At 45.5% G+C, this 25,364-nt stretch overlaps 1 protein-coding gene across 1 annotated transcript in view; it reads right to left on the reverse strand.

Annotated features, from left to right (window-relative positions):
- Positions 1-11,862: 11,862 nt before the first annotated feature.
- TMEM132D (transmembrane protein 132D) overlaps positions 11,863-25,364 on the reverse strand; it is an 895,992-nt gene continuing 882,490 nt past the window's right edge. The window contains exons 7-9 of the mRNA XM_027567049.1: positions 22,666-22,939; positions 19,109-19,300; positions 11,863-14,970 (exon numbers count right to left, since the gene is read on the reverse strand). Coding sequence (XP_027422850.1) covers positions 13,789-14,970; positions 19,109-19,300; positions 22,666-22,939 — 1,648 coding nt within the window. The 3' untranslated portion in view covers positions 11,863-13,788. The remainder of the gene's footprint in view (positions 14,971-19,108; positions 19,301-22,665; positions 22,940-25,364) is intronic.

Genomic DNA, 25,364 nt, shown 5'->3' on the forward strand with positions numbered 1-25,364 from the left:
CAGAAGGGTCTGGGAGGGTCCCATCCTCTCTAAGGCCATGAACCTCCCATGTGTCCCTGGGTCCTTGGGGACTTGGGCTCCCTCCAACCGGTGGCGCTACATATCAGCATGTGTCTTCCCCAAACACCATAGGATGCCACTTATATGTGGAACCTAAAATATGACAGATGAACCTACCTAGGAAACAGAAACAGAACCGTGGCCACAGACAACAGACTGGTGGTTGCCAAGGGGTGAGGGTGTAGAGGGAAGGATTGGGAGTTTGGGGTGAGCAGATGCCAGCTACTATATATAGGACAGATAAACAATAAGGTCCTACTGTAGAGCACAGGGAACTGTATTCAATACCCTGTGATAAACCACCATGGAAAAGAATATACATACACATATATATGTCTAATTACTTTGCTGTATAGCAGAAATTAGCATTAGAATTCAACTATATTTTAATAAAGAAAAAGTCCCCAAACATGTGTCTTCCCAGTCGCTGAGGCAGGATAAGGGAGAGCATGCACAGGTCACTCACCCTGGCTCCTGACTGCCCCTGCTGGGAGTGACCTGTCATCACTGTTCACAGTCGTTGCCAGAACTGCTAGTTATGCAGACCCAACTGAACTGCAGGGCTGGTTGGGAAATGTATTGAGCAGGTGTCCAAGCATGCCCCAAGGATGTGGGGGCTCTACACAAAGAAGGTAACCCCATTCCTTTCCTGGGGGGCGTGAAAAGGCCAGAGAGATGTCATGTGTTTTTTCACTAGACTCTGGAAATTCTGATTGAATGGAGCATGACTGGCAAGATTTCGACTCAAGTGAAGACCTCCGCACAGTGAGGTTGATCTGGGAAAAGGGGGGGATGTTTTAATTCTTACCATGCTTCACTCACAGAGGGGTAGGCCTTGATGGCAAGCCAGCAAGGTCTGTATAGAAACAGAGGACAAGGAGTATTGTCTTCTCTGCTCCTCTTGAGGGCAAGAGTTGCATCTAACTATTTTTATTGCCCCCAGAGTGACCAAATCTACAGACTCAGGGGAAGATGCTGTTGTTACCTCCAAGTGGAAGCACAGCCCCACTGTATTAAAAAAGCCTCTGGCATCAGTTTAGTTCCTGGTTCCCACTAGGTGCCTAGCTAGTTTATCAGACTGTGTTTTTGTCATTCATGCTCTGCAAACCGTTCATTGTCTCTTGCCCATCCATCCATTCATTCAAACATCCACCCATACATCCAAACATTTGTCTATCCTTTCAAGCATCAAATCATCCATCTATTCATGTGTTTAATTCATCCAAACATCCACTCACTCAACCAACCATCAATCCATCCATCCATTCACTCACCCATCCAAATATCCACATATTCATCCATCTCTTTTCATCTATCCATCCAAGCATTCATCCATCCACCCAAACATTCATCAATCCATCCAAGAATCTAATCATCCATCTGTCCATCCATTCATTCAAACATTTGTCCATCTATTCAAACCTATAATCGTCCATCTTCCAACTGTCCATCCATTCAAACAACCACTCGCTCAACCATCCATCAATCCATTCATCCGTTCACTCATCATCCAAACATCCATCCATCCAAACATCCATCCATCCAAGTATTCATCCATCTATCCAAGCATTCATCTATCCATTCAAGCATCTAATCATCCACCCGTCCATCCATCTGTCCAAGTAAATGTTTACTGATTGCTGACTCTTGCTAGGCATGGCTCTAGTCATGGGGTATATAGCAGAAGACAGGTAGGACTAGATCCTTATTCTTCTGGAACTTATCTTCTACAAGGAAACACATATAGCAAACAAAGAAGCAAATACTTGGAAAGGACAAAGCCAGAGTTGTCTAGGAGATACAAAGACTGTAAGATGGGATGATAACTGGGGGGTAGGGGGAAGGGGAGGGACTTAAATGGAAGGGATGTGAAGCTACTCTCAGGTGGCTAGAGAAAGCCTCACTGAAGAAGCAACCTATGAGCTAAGACCTGAATGGTGATGAGGAGTCCAGCCTGTGACAATCTGGGAGAATAGAGTTCTGGAAAGAAGAGGGAAAAGGGGCATAAGCTCCAAGGTGGGGATGGGCTTGTTTTGCCAGAAAAATAGACAAAAGAGAACCAGTGGGACTAGAGTTAGTGACCAAGTGTGGCTGTGGTGGGAATTGAAGGTGGGGTTATGGGCAGTGCTGGTAACAAAGTCCGGATTTCATTCTAGGATTTATGATCATCTATTGGAGGGTTTTAAGAAGGGGAGTGAGCTCATGTGAATTATGTTTTTAAAAGGTCACTCTGTTAATTTTCACTTAGCAAACATTGACTGTCTGCTTAGTAGATTTCATTTAAGAGGCATGAAATGTTCTGGAGGTAGGGGAAGCAGAGGAGAGAAAGACAGAACTTTTAGAGTTATAAAACAAACATTGGCCATCGTGCTTTGAGTCCTTTAGCATCACTGGCGGACTTGATTGAACATCAGGGGAAAATGGTCATGAGATGTTCAAAGTCTGAAAGTCCTGGACAGAGGAGGTGACCCAGAGCCTGATGCCCCCAGGACTCTCTACTGGGCACCCAGCCAAGAGTGACAGATGGGTTTCCTTGTGAAGTTTTGCTTGTGAAGGGTGTTTGCTGTCTCTCCTTCAGCTTGGACCTCAGTCTTCTGGGGTCCTGTACTTGCGGTTCCAGAGTCTTCCTCAATGTCCAGAAAGCAAAGCTCATGGGAATGGAATTGGGGGTGGGGAAGCCAGGAAAAGGCAGTGAAAGGAGGAAGGAGATCCATTGCTTTGCAGGGCAAACATCCATTTTTATTGCAAAAATATCTTGATTTTCCCTTGGAAGTTAGTCCTTTCTCACTTTACTTTTTTTAAACCAAGATTTAATGTACATTTATTCTGTTTACTTAAAGCTGAATTTTATTTATTTATTTTTAAATTTTGGCTGTAATAGGTCTTCGTTGTGGCATGAGGGGTTCTCTAGTTGCGACACTCGGGCTTAGTTGCCCCGAGACATGCAGGATCTTAGTTCCTTACCAAGAATGGAACCCACTTCCCCTGCATTGGAAGGCAGATTCTTAACTCCTGGACCACCAGGGAAGTCCCTTGTATATTTATTCTCAATGTGTGGAACATGTAGTATAAAGGTTTCATACTGAATAAAAGATATTCTTTAAGCCAAAAAGGGAGGAATTCACATCAGGTTTTAGTTACCTTGTTTGCAATACAAATATGCAGATTTTATCACTGAAAGAAATCTCAGTTGTATTTCTTCATCAGAAACTTCAACTGAACCTAGAAATTTTCACACCTCGATCAAAAACAAAATAAAACAAAGACACAGGAAATAAAAAATGTAAGTTGATTGTTGAGACAGCAAGGCACTAATCTCTCCCCCTGGCACTAATCAGTCTCTAGGGTTGGAGGAAGATGCCTGTGATGGAGGCCTGGACATTGCATCTTGCAGGTGACAGATTTGATTTCTGTTCAGCTTGTGACTCCAGCCAGCCAATAGGGATCAATTGAAGGACTTCATCTGAAAGTGTCAGGACACTTACTGTCTTTAACTCAGAATTTCTTTCATGGGAAATTACCAAGGCTAGAGTTTCTGGAGGCCACTGTATGCAAGAGCTTTGCCTGAGCCTGAAGTCAAATAAGCAAAATGAGATATGGAGGTTATACATTTATTATTTAAATTTATACAGAGACCTAAACTAAACATTAGACCTAAATTAACATATCCCTAAATTTATGTTGTTAAAATGTAAATTTTAAAATTTTAAAAAATTAAATTGACAACTGCTTGACAATTCATTTGCCATAAAACCCCCATAGGTGTAATTGGGGTAGCCAGACAAAAAATTGGTTTTATGGCAAAACAGCCCCATAGAGTGGGTCCATCTGCTCGCTCAAACTAAAAAAGTAGCAGCTTCTTATCCAGGATTGATAGCTACTTTGATATTAAAGGAAAAAATCAGAACATTAAGTTATTTGGTAAAGAGCCATCATAAATTGTAATTCCATATAATAAAGAACAAACTGATGCTCTTCTAATGATTGATGAAAATTGGCAGATTGCTATAAGAAACTATTTTGGTCAAATTTTTACATCATTTACCCTCCAACGTTTTGTTAAATTTTATATCTAGACACCCAGTTATTTTCCCTGTTAAATACAAACAGTTCCCTATTCCAGATACCAAAAATTTTGTATAAAATTTCAAATAAAACATAACACAGGCATCCCTTACTATCCCCAGGGTCTAGCTATAGCAGGTAGAACACACTAAACATTAAAAATACACATTCAAAAATTAAAAGAAGGTGAGTTTAAGTATAGTTCCCTCCATCAGATCTTACAACATGCTCTCTTTGTAATAAATAACCTAAATGCTGATTCGTCCAGAACAACAAGATACAAAGCCATTGGTGAAATGGAAGGACCTCCTCTCCAGACAATGGAAGGGTCCTGAGCCATTATTAACTAGCAGTCGAGGATGTGCTTGTATTTTTCCACAGGACACAGATTCTCCAATTTAGATCCCGGACAGGCTGATTCACCATGTTGCAGTCCCCCAGACATCTGGTTCCCCCATTGCTTTGATCACAATAGAGGAGGGGTGCTCCTCTGCTTCTGCCACCGCTGCCGCACGGAACAGCCACGCGTCAGGAGCCGCGGGCCGGACCAGCCTGGCTGCCAGGGCCCAGTGCACAGCGCTCGCAGCCGGTAGCCCCGCCAGCGTCTGTCTGCGCTTGCTTGGCCGCCGCTGAGCCCAAGGCCAGTTCAGCGAGGGAGCAGGGGCAGCGCCCGCCGGTAGGGGAGGCAAGATAAACATCGAGATCCTGGCGAGACTGACAGGGCTGCTGCAGCGCGAACTCCAACCAGAAAATAATTCTACTTATTCTGTTTTAGCTTGTCTACCCTCGCCTTATGTTTTTCTTTTTACTAATGACTCCAAGAAACTCAATGTACATATGAATTAATCAGGTGGACCTAATATAGTAACTTGTGAACAATGTATGCTTTCATCTTGTTTAAACCCTCAATGTAATGTTTGCTCCTTTGTGGTGTTACAACGCCCATCCTATCTTATGGTGCCTATATGATAGCTATGGTCTTGCTGTGTTACAACAACTACAGGATTTAATGCCATCACGATGGTTTGTGGGCTTACTTATTTTAGAAATATCAGCTTTAATAACCGCAATTACATCTGTTACAGTGGCAGCAATATCATTGACTCAACAAGTGCATACTGCCCAATATGTTGATACCATGTCTAAAAATGTTTCTCTAACAACACAGGAAGCTATAGATACAAAATTGGAGATGAGAGTAGATGCCTTAGAAGAGACAATAATGCATATTGGGACTGAGTTACAGGCTTTAAAAGTGAAAATGGCTTTAACATGCCACGCTGATTACAGGTGGATATGCGTGACATCTTTGAAGGTAAACGAGACAGATTATGAATGGGAAAAGATTAAAAATCACATCTCAGGTGTTTGGAATAGGTCTGATATTGGCCTGGACTTAGGGAAACTTCATAATCAAATACAGACCTTGGAACACTCTCGACTGGATTTTACCGCCACTGGAGCAGCTAATGACTTTTTTCACACCTTCTCTAACTTTATTTCTGGAAAAAACATTCTGTCTAATATCCCTAGTTATGCTGTCGTTGGTGCTCTAATCCTACTTCTCATAATCATTCTTCCTTGTATTGTCAGGATTCTTCGGCAGAGCATTCGGAAGCTTGCGACTGAGCTGCATCTGGCTGTTTTAAGAAATAAAAAAGGGGGAGATGTTGGGGGCCGGCGTGAGGCACTCCGCCCATGGCAAAGGTCATGAGGAAGGAGGCTCGACATACACAAAGGCAGGATCGAGCCTCAGGAGTCCCCCTGGAAATCCTCGAGCATCTACCCCCATAACCAGAGCCTGCCTACTTTACTACTTTGTGCTCTCACCTACACCTCTGACTTTACGGGGGGCTGTCCCCCACCACCTCTTTTGGAGAAGGAGTTAACTTAGAGCTCCAGTTAATAATAATTCCTGGGTGTGATAGGAGTGTTTCAACCTACAAACTCCTCTGAAGGTTCTCTAGCCTGCCTGACAGGCTTGTCCGGCCACATGTGATTGCTCACAGCCTCCCAACCATGAGAGGCACGAGATGCTTTAAACCTTCTAAAAATAGGTTCCTTAGAAAAGTTAGAAAACCATTGGTATAAGTATAGTGGGCTGATTAGAAATTGTATTGGTGAAGGGTTTTTCATTTGTTGAGCCAATGTTTACTGCTAAGTCTCCACATCCCCTGCCCTTATACACATTAATGAATATATAGAAGAAATAAGTATTAACCTTTGATATTAATCACGTTAGACCTTAGGCTAAGCAAATTCTTTCCTTAATTAAAACCCACTACACCCTAACCCTATAGGAATGTAACTTTCTCTGGTACCTTTGGAAGGTGGCGTCTGTTTCAAAAATAATCACCCCTGGAGAAATAAGTGTTCTGGTTGACTGACCGCTGTCACAAGGAGAGGACCATAAATTGTCAGCAGGCCCCCCTGGCCAGAAGATGATGTAACACCCCTAAGACCTCTATATACATTTGTACAAAGCACCTGACTTTAATAAAAGTCAGGACTGCTGTCCCCACGTGACTTTTGTATAACACCTCAGTGTATAAAAACAGACCCTGGAAAATAAAGAATTGGGATCAGTTTCTCGAAAGACTGGTCTCCCCATGTCACTCTCTCTCTCTCTCACTCTGGCTGAGTCTCCATCTGGAGCGCGGAACCCACCATGCTTACTAATTATGCCTGGGCTTCTAAGATCCGACCGGGGAGGCCTCAGTGTCTCCTCTCCTTTGGGAGAACGGAAGGATGCCTGCGGCCTACGTAAGTGATCCAAACTTCTTGTCTTGAAGTTTTATTGGTCTCCTGCGTAAACCAAGCTACTCAGCCTCTTTTCTCCACTGAATTTTCCTACTGAGCTATCCTCATTCTATTACTCTTTATATCCTTAATGAATATTTAAATAGTCATCGACACCGTCTCCCCTTCGAATACTCTGGATCAGCCGGGGCTGGACCCTGGCACAAGAACACTGGAGTGGGTTGCCATTTCCTTCTCCAATGCATGAAAGTGAAAAGTGAAAGTGAAGTCACTCAGTTGTGTGCGACTCCTTGTGACTTAGTCACATACAATTCTTTGAGGCTTCATGGACTGTATGTAGCCTTCCAGGCTTCTCTGCCCAAGGAACTTACCAGGCAAGAATGCTGGAATGGGATTACATTTCCTTCTCCAGGAGATCTTCCTGACCCAGGGGTCAAACCTGCATCTCTTGCACTGGCAGGCGGATTCATTACCAGTAGCGCCACCTGGGAAGCCTGTTGTCCAGTCCTAGGGAGAAATAAATTCTGTCCACTGCCCCTATTCTTCCTGAAGTTTGGTTAAAAAATAATGTTTAAAATCACTTGCTGCATAGATTTTCTCCAAAGCAAACATCAGAAAAGGACTTCTTCCCTCGTAAGGGGACTGCTTCCTCCCTGGAGTGGGTAGAATTGTCTTCCTGAAAAGATATGTTGAAATCCTAACCCTCAGAACCTGGGACTGCAGCCTTATCTGGAAAGATCATCTTTGGAAACAGCTAAAGGATTCCAAAGATTGCTAGTGACCAGCAAAACCCAGGGAAGAAGCATGAGACAGATTCTTTCATAGCCAAGAACCAATTCGATTAACACCTTGATTTTGGGCTCCAGAATGGGGAGTAAATACATTTCTGTTGTCTTAAACCCCTAGTTTGTGATACTTAATGATGGTCACTCCAGGAAAAAATAAGTACACCTCTCAGAGGACACGTAGCCTTAGTCCTTTCAATTCTCTTATCTACAGGAGGCTAGATACACAGCTCAGCACTTTTCCCCATGTCTTGTGATAGACACAGCAACTGGAGCCAGGTGTAGGCAAAGTGTACCATAGAGAACTTAAGAGGAAGGCCTTTGAGGGCCAGGCAGGGGTCAAACTTGCATCTGGAACTCTGGCCATAGCATGTTCTTCGCTCCAAATCCCCTGTCCATCACCCCTCAGGTCATCAATGACGGCTGGGTTTGAGGAGCTGGTCCACGCTGTCAGAATATGCTTGCTTCACCCACATTTCTGCCAGAATCTCCATGGCTGCAGCCACAGCAAAGAGGGGGAGTGGTCCCCAGTGAGGAGCTAAAGACTGCTAATGACTGTGTCTTGGGAAGTGACACATGGGGTAATTAATTCACAGTTCTGAGCTTCCCCAGAGGGAAACAGATAAACTGTTCCCTTGCTCTCCCAGGGTGTCCTTGCACAGCCTCATTTGTAAAGTGGGTGTGAAATTGAGGATGAGGTGAGGCTTTTCAAAATAAGACAGTTTCCTGGAAGCCCAGTGCCCTGGTTGGTCCATGGAGCAGTCAATTGCTCTTAGTCTGCTCACGAGTTTAGCTCCTTAGACCTCTGGCCAGAGGCCAGTGCTATGACTTTATTTGTGCCCCTCACATTAATGGGTTGAAGTCCTAACTGCCCAGTAACTAGACGTGACCTTGCTTGGAAATAGGGTCTTTGTGGATGTAGTTAGTTAAGATGAGTCTTCCTGGAGCAGGGTGGGCTCAACTCCAACTTGCCTGGCGTTTGTTTATAAAGGGGAAATTTGGGGACCTCCCTGGCAGTTTAGTGGTTAAGACTCTGCACTTCCAGGTTTGACTCCTGGTCAGGGAACTAAAGGGGTTTCCCTGGTAGCTCAGATGGTAAAGAATCTGCTTGCGATGCAGGAGACACGGGTTTGATTTCTGGGTTGGGTAGATCCCTAGGAGGAGGGCCTGCAACCCACTCCAGTATTCTTGCCTAGAGAATTCCATGGACAGAGAATCATGGTGGACTACAGCCCATAGTGTGGCAAAAAGTAGGACAGGATTGAGCGACTAGTACTTTCACTTTCAGGGAGCTAAGATCCCATGTGCCTCGTGGCCAAAATAAAAAACCCTGATGACCAAAGAACCCACAAAGCAGCTCTGAATGCAGACCTTCAGTCCTCTTCCCTATAAGAGAGAAATACAAATAAAAAATAAAATGAGGAAATTGGGACACGCACACGCGCACATGATGTGGAAAACGCCATGTGAGCATGGAAGGAGAGATGGGGTGAAGCCTCTGCAGGACAAGAGCCACCACCAGGAGGCAGAGAGGGGCTGGATCAGAGCCCCGTAGAGCCTCAGAAGGAACCGACCCTGTGGACACCTGATCTCGGACTTCCAGCCTCAAGACTGTGAGCACATTTCTGTTGTTCAGGTGGCCGAGTGTGTGGAACTCTGTTCAGGGAATGGATCGCTCAACTCTGGCGCACTAAACGCTGCAGGAAGCCACGGGGTCCACCAGGGGGCGCTGATGATCCTGGTTTTTGTGGGCTTGGTATCTAAGTCTACTGGGTCGGAACTCACCAATTGGCGGGATGGGGGGCCCACGAGGGGTGGAAATGAGCAAGCAGGTCAGGCTAGGAGAAACTGCGCAGCATCCTTTATTTTATTTGCACCCTAAAACACCCTGTCTAAAAGTCAATTCGTTAAGGTGTTCGTATCATTTCTTTCTCCTACTCTCCGGGCACACAGATCACATTATGAGCTGTGTGAGCTGTGTTTTTTAAATCAGCGGTCCCCAGCCTTTTTGGCACTGCTGCTGCTGCTGCTGCTAAGTCGCTTCAGTCGTGTCCGACTCTGTGCAACCCCACAGACGGCAGCCCACCAGGCTCCCGTGTCCCTGGGATTCTCCAGGCAAGAACACTGGAGTGGGTTGCCATTTCCTTCTCCAATGCATGAAGGTAAAAAGTGAAAGTGAAGTCGCTCAGTCGTGTCCGACTCTTCGCGACTCCATGGACTGCAGGCTACTAGGCTCCTCCGTCCATGGGATTTTCAAGGCAACAGTACTGGAGTGCGTTGCCTCTAGGGACCGGTTTCGAGGAAGACATTTTTCCGTCGAAGGGGTGGGGATGGTTTGGGGATGTGTCAGGCGCATTAACATTTACTGACTTTTCTATTATTATTGTCAGCTCCATTTTAGATCATCAGGCATTAGACCTCTGAGACTGGGGATCCCTAAAGACAACAATCTCTATTTTCCTACCAGACACCGAGGGTACTCTCTTTAACATAAGAATATACTTCTCCTAATTTTGTCTAGAGAACACACAGCTCCCTCCATTTATTTTTGTTTTCAGCACTTCTGGGTAGAGACACAGCTGGGGAGAAATATTTCCTTATTAGAAGAAAAATGGTGAAATAGATGGCAAATGAAATTTGCCCTCTGGGTCAGAGAGACAATCTGGGTGTGGAGGAACCTGCAGGGGTGTGGGGGTGTCCTGCCTGGAGGCCACAGCAGTAAATTCAGGATGTCCAATTAGGGCCAAGGTGGATTCTAAGACCCATCTCACCAGAGTCTGAATTTTCGAGAGAAGACAGAAATTCAGATTTTTTTTTAGGTGCAATGGCCAAAGTCTTAAGCATTGACCCAGTCTTTTTCTATACCATAACCTATTTTATTATCCTTCATATAATGTATGATGATCTGAAAATTACATTGTTGTTAATCTCCTCCACCCCACACTAGAGGTCTTTGAGAGTAGGCATGGGTCTATTTACCACTCATCCTTGGCCTGCAAGGAGATCAAACCAGTCATTCCTAAAGGAAATCCACCTTGACTATTCATTGGAAGGACTGATGCTGAAGTTGAAGCTCCAAAACTTTGGCCACCTAATGCGAAGAGCCGACTCATTGGAAAAGACCCTGATGCTGGGAAAGATTGAGAGCAGGAGGAGAAGGGGGTGACAGAGGATGAGATGGTTGGATGGCATCACCAACTCAATGGACATGAGTTTGAGAAAGCTCTGGGAGATGGTGAAGGACAGGGAAGCCTGGTGTGCTGCAGTCTATGGGGGTCGCAAAGAGCTGGACATGACTGAGCAACTGAACGACAACTAGCATATAGTAGGTGCTCAATAAATACCAGTTGAATAAAAGAATGGTACATCACTTGATATTGCTTGCATGAAGACAAAGATTTCATGCAACTTCTTCTTCTGTGGAATCATCTTGGGACTGCAACTGATTATCAGAGGAATCTGAAAATCAACCTTTAAAAAATTATTTATTTGGCTACATGAGGTCTTAGTTGCAGCACTTGGGATCTTCACTCTGGCAGGCACACTTCTCTCTAGTTGAGGTGCAAGAGTTCAGTAGTTGTGGCATACAGGTTTAGTGGCCCTGCGACACGTGGGATCTTAGTTCCCCGAGCAGATGCCGACCCCAAGTCCCCTGCACTGGAAGGCGGATTCCTAACCATGGGGCCACGAGGAAATTCCCTGAAAAATCAACCTTAAAAAAACAACAACAAGAAACCCAGCCCACAGTCACCGTGGGCATATACATCCTTCAGGAAATTGACCTCTGAACGTACAAGAGCGATCTAAAGAAATGACAGAGCCCGTTCGTTCCCTCCCTCCAGCCCAAAGGGAGGCTGGGATACACGCTTGCCTGCCGTGGTTCTCACTTACCGCCATCAGTCAGCAGGCTTTTAGCAGAGAATTGCATGTGTGATTGATTTGCAAATCCTTTCAGGTCCTGAAGGAGAGATGCTTAGTACACAATGTACTTTGTCATCGTGTGTCAACATCGCCTCGATGCGGAGAGCGGCATTACACGATGTAAGCGTGTAATTGGATTGTTGCTGGGATCTTTCCATCTGCATTTTCATTTACCCAAAGCTGCAGCTTTGGAGGGTCATTTGCTGAGGATGCCAGCCACTGGGGCGGGGAAGGGGGTGGTGTGAGTGCGTAGAAAGACAAAGGACAGCCATAAGCCACAGAAGGCAAACTTTATATTTACAGTCGGTAAGTTTATAAATATATATTACATTCTTATAATCTACAATACATTCTGCACGCAGACGGATTGGAGAGGGGGCATCGACAGCGGTATGAAAACGAGGGAAAGGCTGAAAGGAACAGGAGTGGGTTACTGAAAGCAAAGGATTATCATTGAAAAAAGGGTGACCGTTTAGTCACCCAGCCAGACAATGTAAGTCAACTTGGGGACAGGAGCAGGTGGCTGATGGCTCCTGGACTCTCAGTGTTAGGGCAAATGGACAGCACCTTAGTTTTAGAGAGAGTGCTGAGGTTGAGAGGATGAACTAGTGGAATTACACACTTGATCTCAGGAGAATTCAATTATATGCACAGAGAGAGACTGAGACACAGAGAGAGAGGAAACAGAGAGATAGGTTCAGAGAGACATAGAGACAGAGAGACAGAGAAAGAGAAATTGACTTTAGAACCCAATGCTCGAATAACCCAGCTCTCTGTCCCATAGGCAGGTACCATGGGTCCCTCTATCCCTCCAAGGTGAAGAAGCAGCAGCCTCATGTTCCCCCCACATGTGAGGGGGGCCAGATTTCCTGCCCAACCCTCGTCACACACACTGAATCTCAACTCTCCTCACCCTGTACCCCTCTATGGGCATGCCCAGATTTATCTCAGCAGCCTTGGACAGCAGACCAGATGGGACTGTTGCAAGACCCATCACAGACCATCCCTCCCTTCTTTCCAGAAAAGCCAGGAGAATGAGCATCCTTGGGTGTTGTATTCCTTGTGAGCACTGCTGACCCCCAAAGACTAGCCTTTTCAAAGCAAGACACGTGTGAAGTTGGCCCCATGGGGCTTCAGTGTAGACTGATTGACACAGAGGCCACGGTGGAAGAGACTCAGCAAACAGTGACACGGCTCCCCACTGCCCAGGAGTGATTAATGACTTTTGCAAAGGTGGCGATGCAAGGAAGGGTACAAATGTGAACAGAGTAAATTTGCTTAAAAAAGAAAAAAAAAAAAAAAAGCCTGGTTCTTTGAACCTGATTGAAACTCTATGCCCAGGATCCCTAGTTTACCAATAATGGGATGCTCCGAATGGCTCAGAGGGTTTAGTTTCCTGGGTGTTTGTTCTTGACATCTAGTTACAAAGGTATTGGTGACCTGTTTGCCCTCTTGTTCCCTTTCAACCCCTTGTCAACGATTGCCTTGGTTTGTCAATAACCCGGGTTTACCCTGACCCAGCCTGTGGGAGATAATTGGAAATCATACTTCCCAAGAGCTGACTCTAGGCGGCGCTAGACTCTGCTTCTGCTCAGGCTCACAGCCAGGTGAGTTTCCATGACGCACTTCCTCCCATCCAGCCCGCCCAACCTGAGTCTCCTTTTTTTCCTGTGGTCCGCAACATTGAATATTGCAGCCATGTGGCTTTGGCTGTATCCAAATTGCTTCGATTAAAGAAAGAGAGATGGCAAGTGAGGGACAGTTTTTTCCTGGAGGCTGTCGGAAGCTCAGTGACTCAGAACTCATTTTTCTTCCAAGTTGAAAAAAAATCTCGCCATGAGTGATAAACCTCTTTTCATCGACTGAGACATCGGACCCTGGAATGTGGACATTGATTCCAACTCGGGGCCTCCCTGGGGGAGCCAGGGTCGTTTTCTGGGGCTCTGTGGATAGTGTCAGCCTGATCGTGTCCCCCTTTTTTTTTTTTTTGCCACGCCTGGAGGCATGGGGGACCTTAGTTTCCTGACCAGGGATCAAACCCACGCCCCCTACAGTGGAAGTGTTGAGTCCTAAACCATTGGACTGCCATGGAAGTCCCCCTTGTCTTTTCATTCCCCCCACTGCGGTCCCCGTTGCCCCGAATCCCCAAGTTAAAGGCCGAAAGGTGAGTGAGAACCAATGTCTGCGAATGCCCAGTTTACACATCTTCACGTAATCCTTCCCTGTAGCCATGTGACTCTTGGCCTCCCCCAGGGTCCAGATCCTGGCCGACCCAGTTCACGGTATCCTCCCTGCTGGCCGCTAGGGAGTTCACAGCAGGGCATCCATCCTCTGGAGAGAGGGTGGCGAAAGTGGTGAATTTGACTCTTTTCCTTTTTGAGGTAGGGGACGTTGGGGGCTCGCTTTTCTGATCTTTCCCGTCCATGAGGGTGGGTCCTGAAGATCTGAACAGCTGCCCGTTGATGCTCTTTTGGGAGTCTGTGCAGAGCAGATACTTACTCTCTTCGAAATCCATGCCCCTGTCGATGGCGGTGATCTGCTCCTCTTGGGAGGAGGCAAAGTGGAGCTGGTTCTCCAGCAGTTCCGTCCGGTGGCTCAGGCCGACCCAGTCGTGGGAGTGAGTCATCCCTTCCTGTTCTTCGAAGGGGACCTGTTTGTGCCTGTACTTTAATGCAAAGGTCACGCAATTGATGAGGAAGACCAAAATGGCCAGGCAGAAGACCCCCAGCAGGGCATACATTCCGATCTCCAGGTCGCTCAGCCCTTTGGAGGACTGGGGGTCGTTCTCCTCTGTCTCCCCATGGCTTCTGGGCAGGTCCACCTGGGCTGGGAAGCTGGTGAGGTCGATGGAGATGGTCTGCAAATGGCTGCCATCATCCAGAAGGCTTTCCTGGCCCCTGTTCTTCTGGAAGGTGGACCTCTCCGTTGTGGAGCCCCTGCCTTCCATGAGGCCCATGGAGGAACTGCTGTAGTACTCTCCCTCCTGACTCCCCCATTCCTGCAAGGGCTTTTTGGGTCTTCTGTCACTGATGTTATTATCCAGGCGACCTCCTGCCCCTGTGTGTCTGCTGTCACTGGTATTGGGGGTGGCATCGTTTTGGCCAAACTTCACTTTGATATTGGCTGTCCCCACAGCCAGCACGCTCTTCCGCTTGGATTTCTGGCACGATTCGCAAATGACCATTTCGACCTTCACCAGGGCCCCCTGTCCTTCAGCTTCAGCGGCAATTATAGGCCACTTGAATTTGGGGTCTTGGTGGATGGAGACCACCTTCTCATCCAGGGATGTGGCCATCAGGGAGAAGTCTTTTGCATCGTAAATATCCAAGGGGGTGACGGAGCCATCACTGAATTGGACCCAGCAACTGATGGCTGCTTCCTGTTGAAAAGAATAAGTAAGCTCATCAAAGATGGACAGAGAGGGGGAAGGGGAGGGTGGAACAAACTGAAAGAGTAGTGTTCACATATACACACTACCACATGTAAGACAGACAGCTGCTGGGAAGCTGCTATATAGCACAGGGAGCTCAGCTCGGGGCTCTGTGATGACCTAAAGGGACGGGATGGAGTGGGGAGGGGCGGGGGGGCAGTCCCAGAGGGAGGGAATATATGTATACTTATAGCTGATTCATGTAGTTGTACAGCAGAAACTAACACAACATTAACATTGTAAAGCAATTATACTCCAATTAAAAACTAAGGTAAAAAAACTGGGTCCCAAAGCTCATTGCACACAAAGACACTCTGTAGCAAAGAGAATGTTACAAGAACAAAGGGAAACCTGTTACACAGTATAGAAGTAAGAAGCACAAAAGGTATAAAATAGAATGAATTCTTGTAAAGACAAGAGAAGCTAAAGAAAACCCACAACAGTAAAATGACAACCACGAAACACGACCAGGAATAAACACCTCCTAATAAGATTTGCTTTCTTTCCCGAGGTGTTGAAAGAAAGATTTTTTTTTCCCCCTTCGCTGGAAGATCTACTTCTGCACAATAATAGATTGCATGTCAAAGGAGATTTACTGGCTAGTGGGTCATTCACAAGTGTTACACATTTAAATGAAACATATTTATTACATTACTTTTAAGCTGCTTTAATACCCAGTCTCTGAACATTACTCACAACACAGATGAAAGCCCCTGATCTACACAAGGGCGCCTCAGAGGTCTGGCTTTAGGCTTTAGTTGTTTTGGGTCCTGCCACACAAGCATCTAAGGATAGGCTTGTATTGGCTTGCAGACACAGTCCCGGCTTGGAGGTGAGGGGTAATGCTCTCCAGGCAGGGAGAGGGGTTGGGGTGAAGATTAAAGTTAGGAAGCTCTCTATTGGGAGAATTTTTGTACTCCCATCCATCCTCCAACCCACCCATTGGGGGAAACTGGGAGACCAAAGAGTAGCCAGGGCCAAGGTTTGTGTATATCTCAATTTCTTTTCTTTTTACTTTGTTGCTTTAGATCTGATTTCCTAGGGACTAGTCTGACCAGGGAGATCATAAGAGATGAGATAATCTCCAGGCCTTCCAATTCAGTGAAGATGTCATTGGCCTTGACAGCGAACTGGCAGGCCCGTTGCTCCCGCTTCCTCCTGTCTCCTGGAGAAGCTGCTGCATCCCAAGCCCAGAGGGGTGCTCAGCCCCAAGAGGCTTATGCCCCTGCCCACCTGGCCATAGCTGACCTAACCCGGAGAATGGCTGGTCAGAGCCATTCATCTCAGCAGCTCTGAGCCGGCCAGCATCTCCCCCTCCAGTTTGAAATAAGAAAGACAGGACTGAAGCACTTAGCTGTGGGCAGATGAGTGGGAGCTTGTATGAAACTGGGGAATGAAGCCTCACTTTGGAGCAACTACAATGGATCGAGTACAAACAAATGTCTGGGCTCAGCATTTATCTAATGAGATAATGGATATGAGAAAAACTGCTGAACCCGTTTCACCAAGTTCTTATAGCTGGGCTTCCCTGGTGGCTCAGACCGTGGAGGATATGTCTGCAATGAGGAAGACATGGGTTCGATCCCTGGGTCGGGAAGATCCCCTGGAGAAGGGAATGGCTACCTACTCTAGTGTTCTTGCCTGAAGAATTCCATGGACAGAGGAGCCTGGCAGGTTATACAGTCCATGGAGTTGCAAAGAATCAGACACGACTGAGCGACTAACACTTTCACAAAAGCCTTGCTAACCTTGTAGTAAATCCAGTGTTATTTCAACTTGCTTGAGTGGATTTCTCTTTCTTGAAACCAAGGCACCCCAAACCACAACAGATTAAGTTTTCCTGGTGGTATCTGGTCTTTGGAAGTGAGAAGGAAGCTTCTCACATGAGACTGGGGGCTTCTGCTCCTGCTTCCACTCAGTCGGTAAATCCTGACCTTGTTAGACATTGGCTTGGACTGGCTGCTGGGTGGAAAACACCACCAGGAGCCAGTGCAAAAGCCACTGGGCATAACCCTGGTTTACAGGGTCAATTTTTCTTTTAAGCTGTGCCAGCTCTTAGTTGGGGCATGTGAACTTCTTAGTTGTAGCATGTGGGATCTAGTTCCCTGACCAGAGGTCAAACCCCGCCCCCCTGCACTGGGAGCACAAAATCTTAGCCACTGGATCACTAGGGAAGTCCTCTACTAGGGTCTTCCGATTGGCCATGAAATCACAGCAGGAAAGTCAAATGCACACTGGATTTCTTGAAACTGAAATGTCAGAGCCAAGTTGCAGGCAGAGGCCAAGCTCCACCCAAACCAAGCACAGACCAAACCTCAGGGTCACATGGCTTGCTCTGCTTGTGGGGAATGGATCAGCTCTGTGGCCTTATTCTAACTGTGTCTTATCGCTTCCTTAACTCCTCACTGGCCGTCATCTGATTGGATCGCCCAAGGAAGACAGGAAGAAGCCTCAGGTTATTTCTCCTTTGCTACCTGGAATTTGTGTCCTGGCTGGCATTGTGCCCTGAGAAGAGGGAGGTTTGCCTTTGGCAAGAATTCATATCTGTTTCTGAGCTCACCCACTTTCGAGTGCTTTGTAGTCCAAAGCCTTGCACACAGAGACCAGAGTGAAAGGGCAAGCAATTAGCTAACGCCTGATGGAGGAGCATTCAGTGATGGATATGGGCTGGGGAAACTGCAAGACTGACTATGTGCTTCCAGGGGAAGGTCTGGCTTAGCCCACCTCCCTGCCCGAACGTAGTCACAGCCTCAGTGGGTGCACAAGGGGGCTCAAGTCGTAACGCACCTGCTGAGCATAGAGCTGCTGGGGAAAGGGCTCTTGATTGACAAGGCAAATTGCCTGAAAACTCCCCACAAGGACTGGAGGCCTTCCAGCATCCCCTCGGGAGGACGGTCTGTCTCATGGGGCACAGAGAATCAGCAGCCTGAGACCATCATCCTTGGGTGTTTGGTAAACAAGGCTCCTGAGACTCACAATCCAGGTTCTCTCTAAGAAATAATGTTTCTCCACCTCTGATGAGGGAGGAGATCAGATAACATTTTCAAGTGCCCTGTTTGTTTGGAAACTGTGGCATCAACACACAAACATGCGCTGCACAATACACACAACATGTGCACAACATACAGAAAACACACCCAGCACACACACCCATTCTATTAGCACATGCTGTTTTCCAGTAAAGAGAAAGAACTCCATGTACAACGTAACCAGTAGTTTGTTACTTCTGCTCGGAGCTAAACAATAAATGTGGAAGCAACTCCTCCATTCTCCTTCTGACCCCCCAGACCTGTGGCCCCATCATAGAGGGGCAGGGACTTTACAGGAGTTTGGACACCTCCTTAGGGTCTGTTCCTGCCCTTGCCTTCACCCCACTGCTCAGGGAAGTCAGTGGGGTGAAGAGCCAGGACCATCATGATGTGGAGAAACAGCAAACGCGATGTCCAGTGGGATGTAGAGCCTGCATTGAGCCCCTGGATTCTGCCTAGAATCCATCACGCATGGCAACCTTGTTGTTCAGCATCTCCATTTAGGGGGTAGGAAGCCTGAGGCTGAGCAGTCACTCCTTCACAAACCCTTTTCAAGACTAACAAGGACCTATTGTACAGCACAAGGAGCCCTACTCAGCACTCTGTAGTGACCTATATGGGGAAAGAATCTAAACTAAAGAAAAGAGTAGGTATATGTATATGTATAGCTGATCGACTCTTCTGTACACCTGAAACTAACACAACACTGCAAATCAACTATAGTCCAATAAAATTAAAAAAAAAATAACAACAACTGAGAAACACCCAATGTGCAAGCCCACTCTTTTTGTGGGACTCCCCCCCAAACTGGTGACTCCACCAGATGGGCAACCTCACCTGCTGCGTGACCTCAGCTGGTGTGTGACCTCACTTGATGTGTGTGTGTGACCTGCTGAGGGCAGGACCCCACTCAATGAATAAACCCACTGGTGTGTGACCCAAGCCCGCCATGTGGCTCCGAGACACATAGGGTTTCTCCCTGGTGTGTGACCCTCCCAGTCACGTGACCTCCCTGATAGGTGACCCCTCCCCATGGTGTGCCGTTCCTACTCCCACACCTGTTTAGGCCTTTGCAGAAGTTCTTGAGCCACTGCGGTGGCGAAGATGGCTCTGTTGCTCCCTGGGCTGAGTTGCAGGGAGAGGGACAGTCCCGTCACCAGCTGGACCCCAAGGTCTGTGATTGTCACCTTCTCGTCCAGCACGGTGACCGTCTTCTCGGCCAAGATAGCGTCTGACAGAGGCGACAGGATCTGAAAGGCAGAAATGACATAGCTCTCTGTGGTTTCAGAAAGCCCCCACTTTGGTGTAAAGGATGCTCCATGCGGGGGAGGGAGAGAGATAGACAGATGAGTGGGTCAACTGCAGGAATTTAGATCTTTTTAAAAAAATTTATTTATTTATTTTAATTGGCGGTTAATTACTTTACAATATTGTAGTGATTTTTGCCATACATAGACATGAATCAGCCATGGGTGTACATGTGTTCCCCATCCTGAACCTCCCTCCCACCTCCCTTCCCATCCCATCCCTCAGGGTCATCCCAGTGCACCAGCCCTGAGCATCCTGTCTCATGCATCAAACCTGGACTGGCGATCTATTTCACATATGGTAATATACATGTTTCAGTGCTATTCTCTCAAATCATCCCACCCTCACCCTCTCCCACAGAGTCCAAAAATCTGTTCTTTACATCTGTGTCTCTTTTGCTGTCTCGCATATAGGGTCATCATTACCCTCTTTCTAAATTCCATATATATGCATTAATATACTGTATTGGTGTTTTTTTTTTCTGACTTACTTCACTCTGTATAATAGGCTCCAGTTTCATCCACCTCATTAGAGCTGATTCAAATACATTCTTTTTAATAGCTGAGTAATAAGGAATTTAGATCTTTTGAGCAAAAGTCAGCTGTGAAGATTGTAAGCGCTTGTCTATGGGCAGGTATGTTTTGTCTGATGTAGTACTTTAAAATGGGATGAATGGCCATCCTTAAAAAATAGAGGATTTCATATTAACGATAGCTTTCTAGCTTTTCTGGAAAACTGGCAATATCTCTCCATGCTGGGCTCCCATTTGCCCTTTGGCAGCTTTTGGAGAGGAATAGCAGCCTCTTCATCACACTCCTCACCACTCCGTATTGTGCTCCTCGCATTTAGGTTCCAAATCAGTCATTGTCTTTCATCTGACACCCATCCTGATTTTCTCACTGACGGCTCCTTCTCAGCTTTCAGAGAGCATTGGAACACGTGACTCCTGGGTCCCAATTCAAAGCAATCTATTTTCCTCCTTGATAAAATGATCTCTTTTATTTTCACTATTTTTTTCCAGTGGCAGAAGTACTTTATTAAATTATATCATTTGCAAGTGGTTTCATAAGAATATCTAAAAGGAAAGTTATAAAACATTCTCAAAAAATATAGGGTTAACAGCAAAATTACATTTTTCTTGATCATATAAATAAAAACATTTTGTTTCAATTGGCTGTCTGAATATTTTATAATATATGCCCCAACTGACAGCTGCAATAAATCTATTTTAATGAGAAGTCCCATGGTTAATTAAGTCATTTGTTAATAACGGGTTCAAAAATGATCTCTTTTAAATTCAAGCCCATTTCCCAGAGTGATTTAAATTTTCCACAATCCAATATAGTTTCACTTATAAGTCTTTGCAATGCCCAAATACTTTAGAAACCTCACTTGTTGCTTAAGAGGATGATCGCCTCTCCTACAAATGGGGCAGCCACTGAGGAATATTATTTGGTCTCAGACAGGAGGAAAATGACTAAACCCGAGTGGCCCTCGAGAACCATGTCTTGTGAAAGGGTTTGCTTCAAAACTCCCATTCTGCACACTGGTCTACCCCATCCATTCCCAGCAGGAGGTGCTCACAAGACTGGTGGAGTCACAATTACTGTGTTCCTTCCTTCCGCACATTTCTGGAATGTGTGGGAGCTGTGGCCTGGTGAATGCAGCTGAGCATCACGGCAGGATGCAAAGCTTTCAGGTGACAAGGGTCAGTGAGGTAGACTGACAGAGCGAGAAGCTGCTGGCCACGCCCCGAATTCTAATGAGGTTAGTTCATCTCGAGGGTTTTTCAAATTTTGTTTTTAATTTAAAAATTAAAAATTTTTATTTTATATTGGGGTAGAGTTGATTTACAATGTTGTGTTAGTTTCAGGTGTACAACAAAGTGATTCAGTTATACATACACATATATCTATTCTTTTTCAGATTCTTTTCCCACATAGGTTCTTACAGAGTATTGAGTAGAGGTCCCTGTGCTGTACAGTAGGTCTTTGCTGATTGTCTATTTTATATATGTAGTGTGCATATTTTAACCTCAGATTCCTAATTTATTCCTCCATCTACCTTTCCCCTTTAATAACCATAAGTTTGTTTTCTATGTCTGTGAGGCTGTTTCTGTTCTGTAAATAAGTTCATTTGTATCATTTTTTTAGATGTACAAATGAACTTAATATCATATGATATTTGTCCTTCTCTGACTGGCTTACTCCATTTACTATGCTAATTGTTGTTGCAACTGGCATGATTTTGTTCTTTTTAATGTCTGAGTAATATTCCAGTATATATGTGTGTGTATGTGTATATATATACATCTTCTTTACCCATTCTTCTGTTGATGGACACCTGGGTTGCTTCCATATCTTGGCTATGTAAATAGTGCTGCTATGAACACTGGGATGCATGTATCTTTTCGAATTAGAGTTTTTGTCTTTTCCAGATATATGCCCAGAAGTACAATTGCTGGATCATATATATAGTGGCTCTATTTCTAGAGCTTTTGTCCCAAGATGGTAATGTCCACTGTGTCTTACAGACAAGTAATGTCTTGAAGTTTCAGACATGATTCAACCCAAGAAGTCAGGCCAGTGTTGCTCAAATGAAAGGAATATGTGAGGAATTTAAAGACTTGTAACATTATTATACCATTCATGTTATTTACTTGACAGTTCCTTTCAACCTACTCACTCTGAAAATGGGCATTGTCAAATAGTTACCTCATGATCCAGGGATAGCACTCCTGGGCAAACATCTAGAGAAAACTCTAATTTGAAAAAATAAATATACCTCTATGTTCATTGCTGCACTATTTGCAGTAGCCAGGGCATGGAAACAACCTAACTGTCAACTGACAAATCAGTGGATAAAGGAGATGTGGTACATGTATGCAATGGAATCCTACTCAGCCATAGAAAAGAATGGAATAATGCCATTTGCAGCAACACGGACAACCTAGACATTATCAAACTAAGTGAACTAAGCCAGATAGAGAAAGACAAATAACATGATATTCATATGTGGAATCTGAAATATGACACATACATATGTACTTACTACTACACACTACTATATATAAAGTTGAAAAACAACAGGGACCTACTGTGCAGCACAGGGAGCTGTATTCAACATCGTATAATAATCTATAAGGGAAAAGAATCTCAAAAAGAATAGATACATATGTATGTATAACTGAATCACTTTGTTGCACACCTGAAACTAACACAATATTGTAAATCAACTGTACTTCAATTTAAAGACTGGATATTAGTGTAAGAGACAAATAACAGAGTTCTCATCTGAGCTGTCTTACCTGAATGGTGGTCATCCCCAGTTCCTGGCCAATCAGGACTTGTCCCCCTTGCAGCTTAGCGATCCGGGGCTCCTCCACCTGCATGAAGTCATTTACCAGCTCCGTGATGTCCACCTGCCAATCGGAGCCCAGAAGGTGGGCCAGCTGCCCCCCAGGCTCAGCCGCTTCCGCCACAAACTGAGTCAAGACCCGCACCATGGCATGCTGGTATTGGAGCGTGCAGCCCCTGTTCCTCTTCTCGTCTTCATCCTCCTCCTCGCTGTCCTGAGCTGGCCTGTCAAAGGGGCGGTTCAGTTTAACAGATGCTGATTTGTTGGGTCAACGAGGGGGCTGGGTGTGAAACATGGCAGGAGCTGCAAAGGTGAGTGGGTGTAAGTCCTGCTGTTATGGAGTTCATAGCTGGGGGTGGGCTTTGACAGACATGCAGGGGTGATACTCAGAATATTTGACCACTGCTATGGCCTGAGGACGGGTTTCCCCAGTGGCTCAGCAGTAAAGAATTCGCCTGCAATGCAGGAAATGCAGGATACTTGGGTTTGATCTCTGGGTCGGTAAGATCCCTTGGAGGAGGGCATGGCAACCTGTTCCAGTATTCTTGCCTGGAGAATCCCATGGACAGAGGAGGCTTGTGGGCTACAGTCCATGGGGTCACAAAGAGTTGCGACTGAGCACCCACCCACACTTACGGCCTGAGTACAGGCCTCTCTAGTGGCTTGGCTGTAAAGAACCCATCTGCCAATGCAGGAGACACAGATTAGATCCCTGTGTGGGGAAGATCCCCTGGAGAAGGAAATGGCAGCACACTCTGGTATTCTTGCCTGGGAAATCCCATGGACAGAGGAGCCTCACATGGCTACAGTCCATGGGTCACTAAGAGTTGGATGCGACTTAGCAACTAAACAACAACATGGCCCAAGTACTGACCAGTCAGAATGGACTGGAGTGGCCAGCAGAGGTCTAAGTTGTCCCTAAACCCCCCTCACCTCCTAGTATTCATTTTGTGAAATCCCCTTCTCCTTGAGTGTGGGCTGGACCTAATAAATTTCTCCTGAAGTAAGATAACTAATTGAGTTTTGCCAAGAAAATACACTGGTCATAGCAAACACCGTCTTCCAACAACACAAGAGAAGACTCTACACATGGATATCACCAGAGGGTCAACACCGGAATCAGATTGATTATATTCTTTGCAGCCAAAGATGGAGAAGCTCTATACAGTCAACAAAAACAAGACCAGGAGCTGACTGTAGCTCAGACCATGAACTCCTTACTGCCAAATTCAGACTTAAATTGAAGAAAGTAGGGAAAACCACTAGACTATTCAGGTATGACCTAAATCAGATCCTTTATGATTATATAGTGGAAGTGAGAAATAGATTTAAGGGACTAGATCTGATAGATAGAGTGCCTGATGAACTATGGACTGAGGTTCATGACATTGTACAGGAGACAGGGATCAAGGCCATGCCATGGAAAAGAAATGCAAAAAAGCAAAATGGCTGTCTGGGGAGGCCTTACAAATAGCTGTGAAAAGAAGAGAAGCAAAAAGCAAAGGAGAAAAGAAAAGATATAAACATCTGAATGCAGACTTCCAAAGAATAGCAAGAAGAGATAAGAAAGCCTTCCTCAGCAATCAATGCAAAAAAATAGAGAAAAACAACAGAATGGGAAAGACTGGAGATTTCTTCAAGAAAATTAGAGATACCAAGGGAACATTTCATGCAAAGATGGGCTCGATAAAGGACAGAAATGGTATGGACCTTACAGAAGCAGAAGATACTAAGAAAAGGTGGAAAGAATACACAGAAGAACTGTACAAAAAAGATCTTCATGACCCAGATAATCACAATGATGTGATCACTCACCTAGAGCCAGACATCCTGGAGTGTGAAGTCAAGTGGGCCTTAGAAAGCATCACTACGAACAAAGCTAGTGGAGGTGATAGAATTCCAGTTGAGCTATTCCAAATTCTGAAAGATGATGCTGTGAAAGTGCTGCACTCAATATGCCAGCACATTTGGAAAACTCAGCAGTGGCCACAGGACTGGAAAAGGTCACTTTCCATTCCAATCCCAAAGAAAGGCAATGCCAAAGAATGCTCAAACTACCGCACAATCGTACTCATCTCACACGCTAGTAAAGTAATGCTCAAAATTCTCCAAGCCAGGCTTCAGCAATAGGTGAACCGTGAACTTCCAGATGTTCAAGCTGGTTTTAGAAAAGGCAGAGGAACCAGAGATCAAATTGCCAACATCCGCTGGATCATGGAAAAAGCAAGAGAGTTCCAGAAAAACATCTATTTCTGCTTTATTGACTATGCCAAAGCCTTTGACTGTGTGGATCACAATACACTGAAGAAAATTCTGAAAGAGATGGGAACACCAGACCACCTGACCTGCCTCTTGAGAAATTTGTATGCAGGTCAGGAAGCAACAGTTAGAACTGGACATGGAACAACAGACTGGTTCCAAATAGGAAAAGGAGTACATCAAGGCTGTATATTGTCACCCTGCTTATTTAACTTCTATGTAGAGTACATCATGAGAAACGCTGGGCTGGAAGAAGCACAGCTGGAATCAAGATTGCCGTGAGAAATATCAATAACCTCAGATATGCAGATGACACACCCTTATGGCAGAAAGTGAAGAGGAACTAAAAAGCCTCTTGATGAAAGTGAAAGAGGAGAGTGAAAAAGTTGG

This window comes from Bos indicus x Bos taurus, chromosome 17 (assembly GCF_003369695.1).
Source record: "Bos indicus x Bos taurus breed Angus x Brahman F1 hybrid chromosome 17, Bos_hybrid_MaternalHap_v2.0, whole genome shotgun sequence".
NCBI classification, from domain to species: Eukaryota; Metazoa; Chordata; class Mammalia; order Artiodactyla; family Bovidae; genus Bos; species Bos indicus x Bos taurus.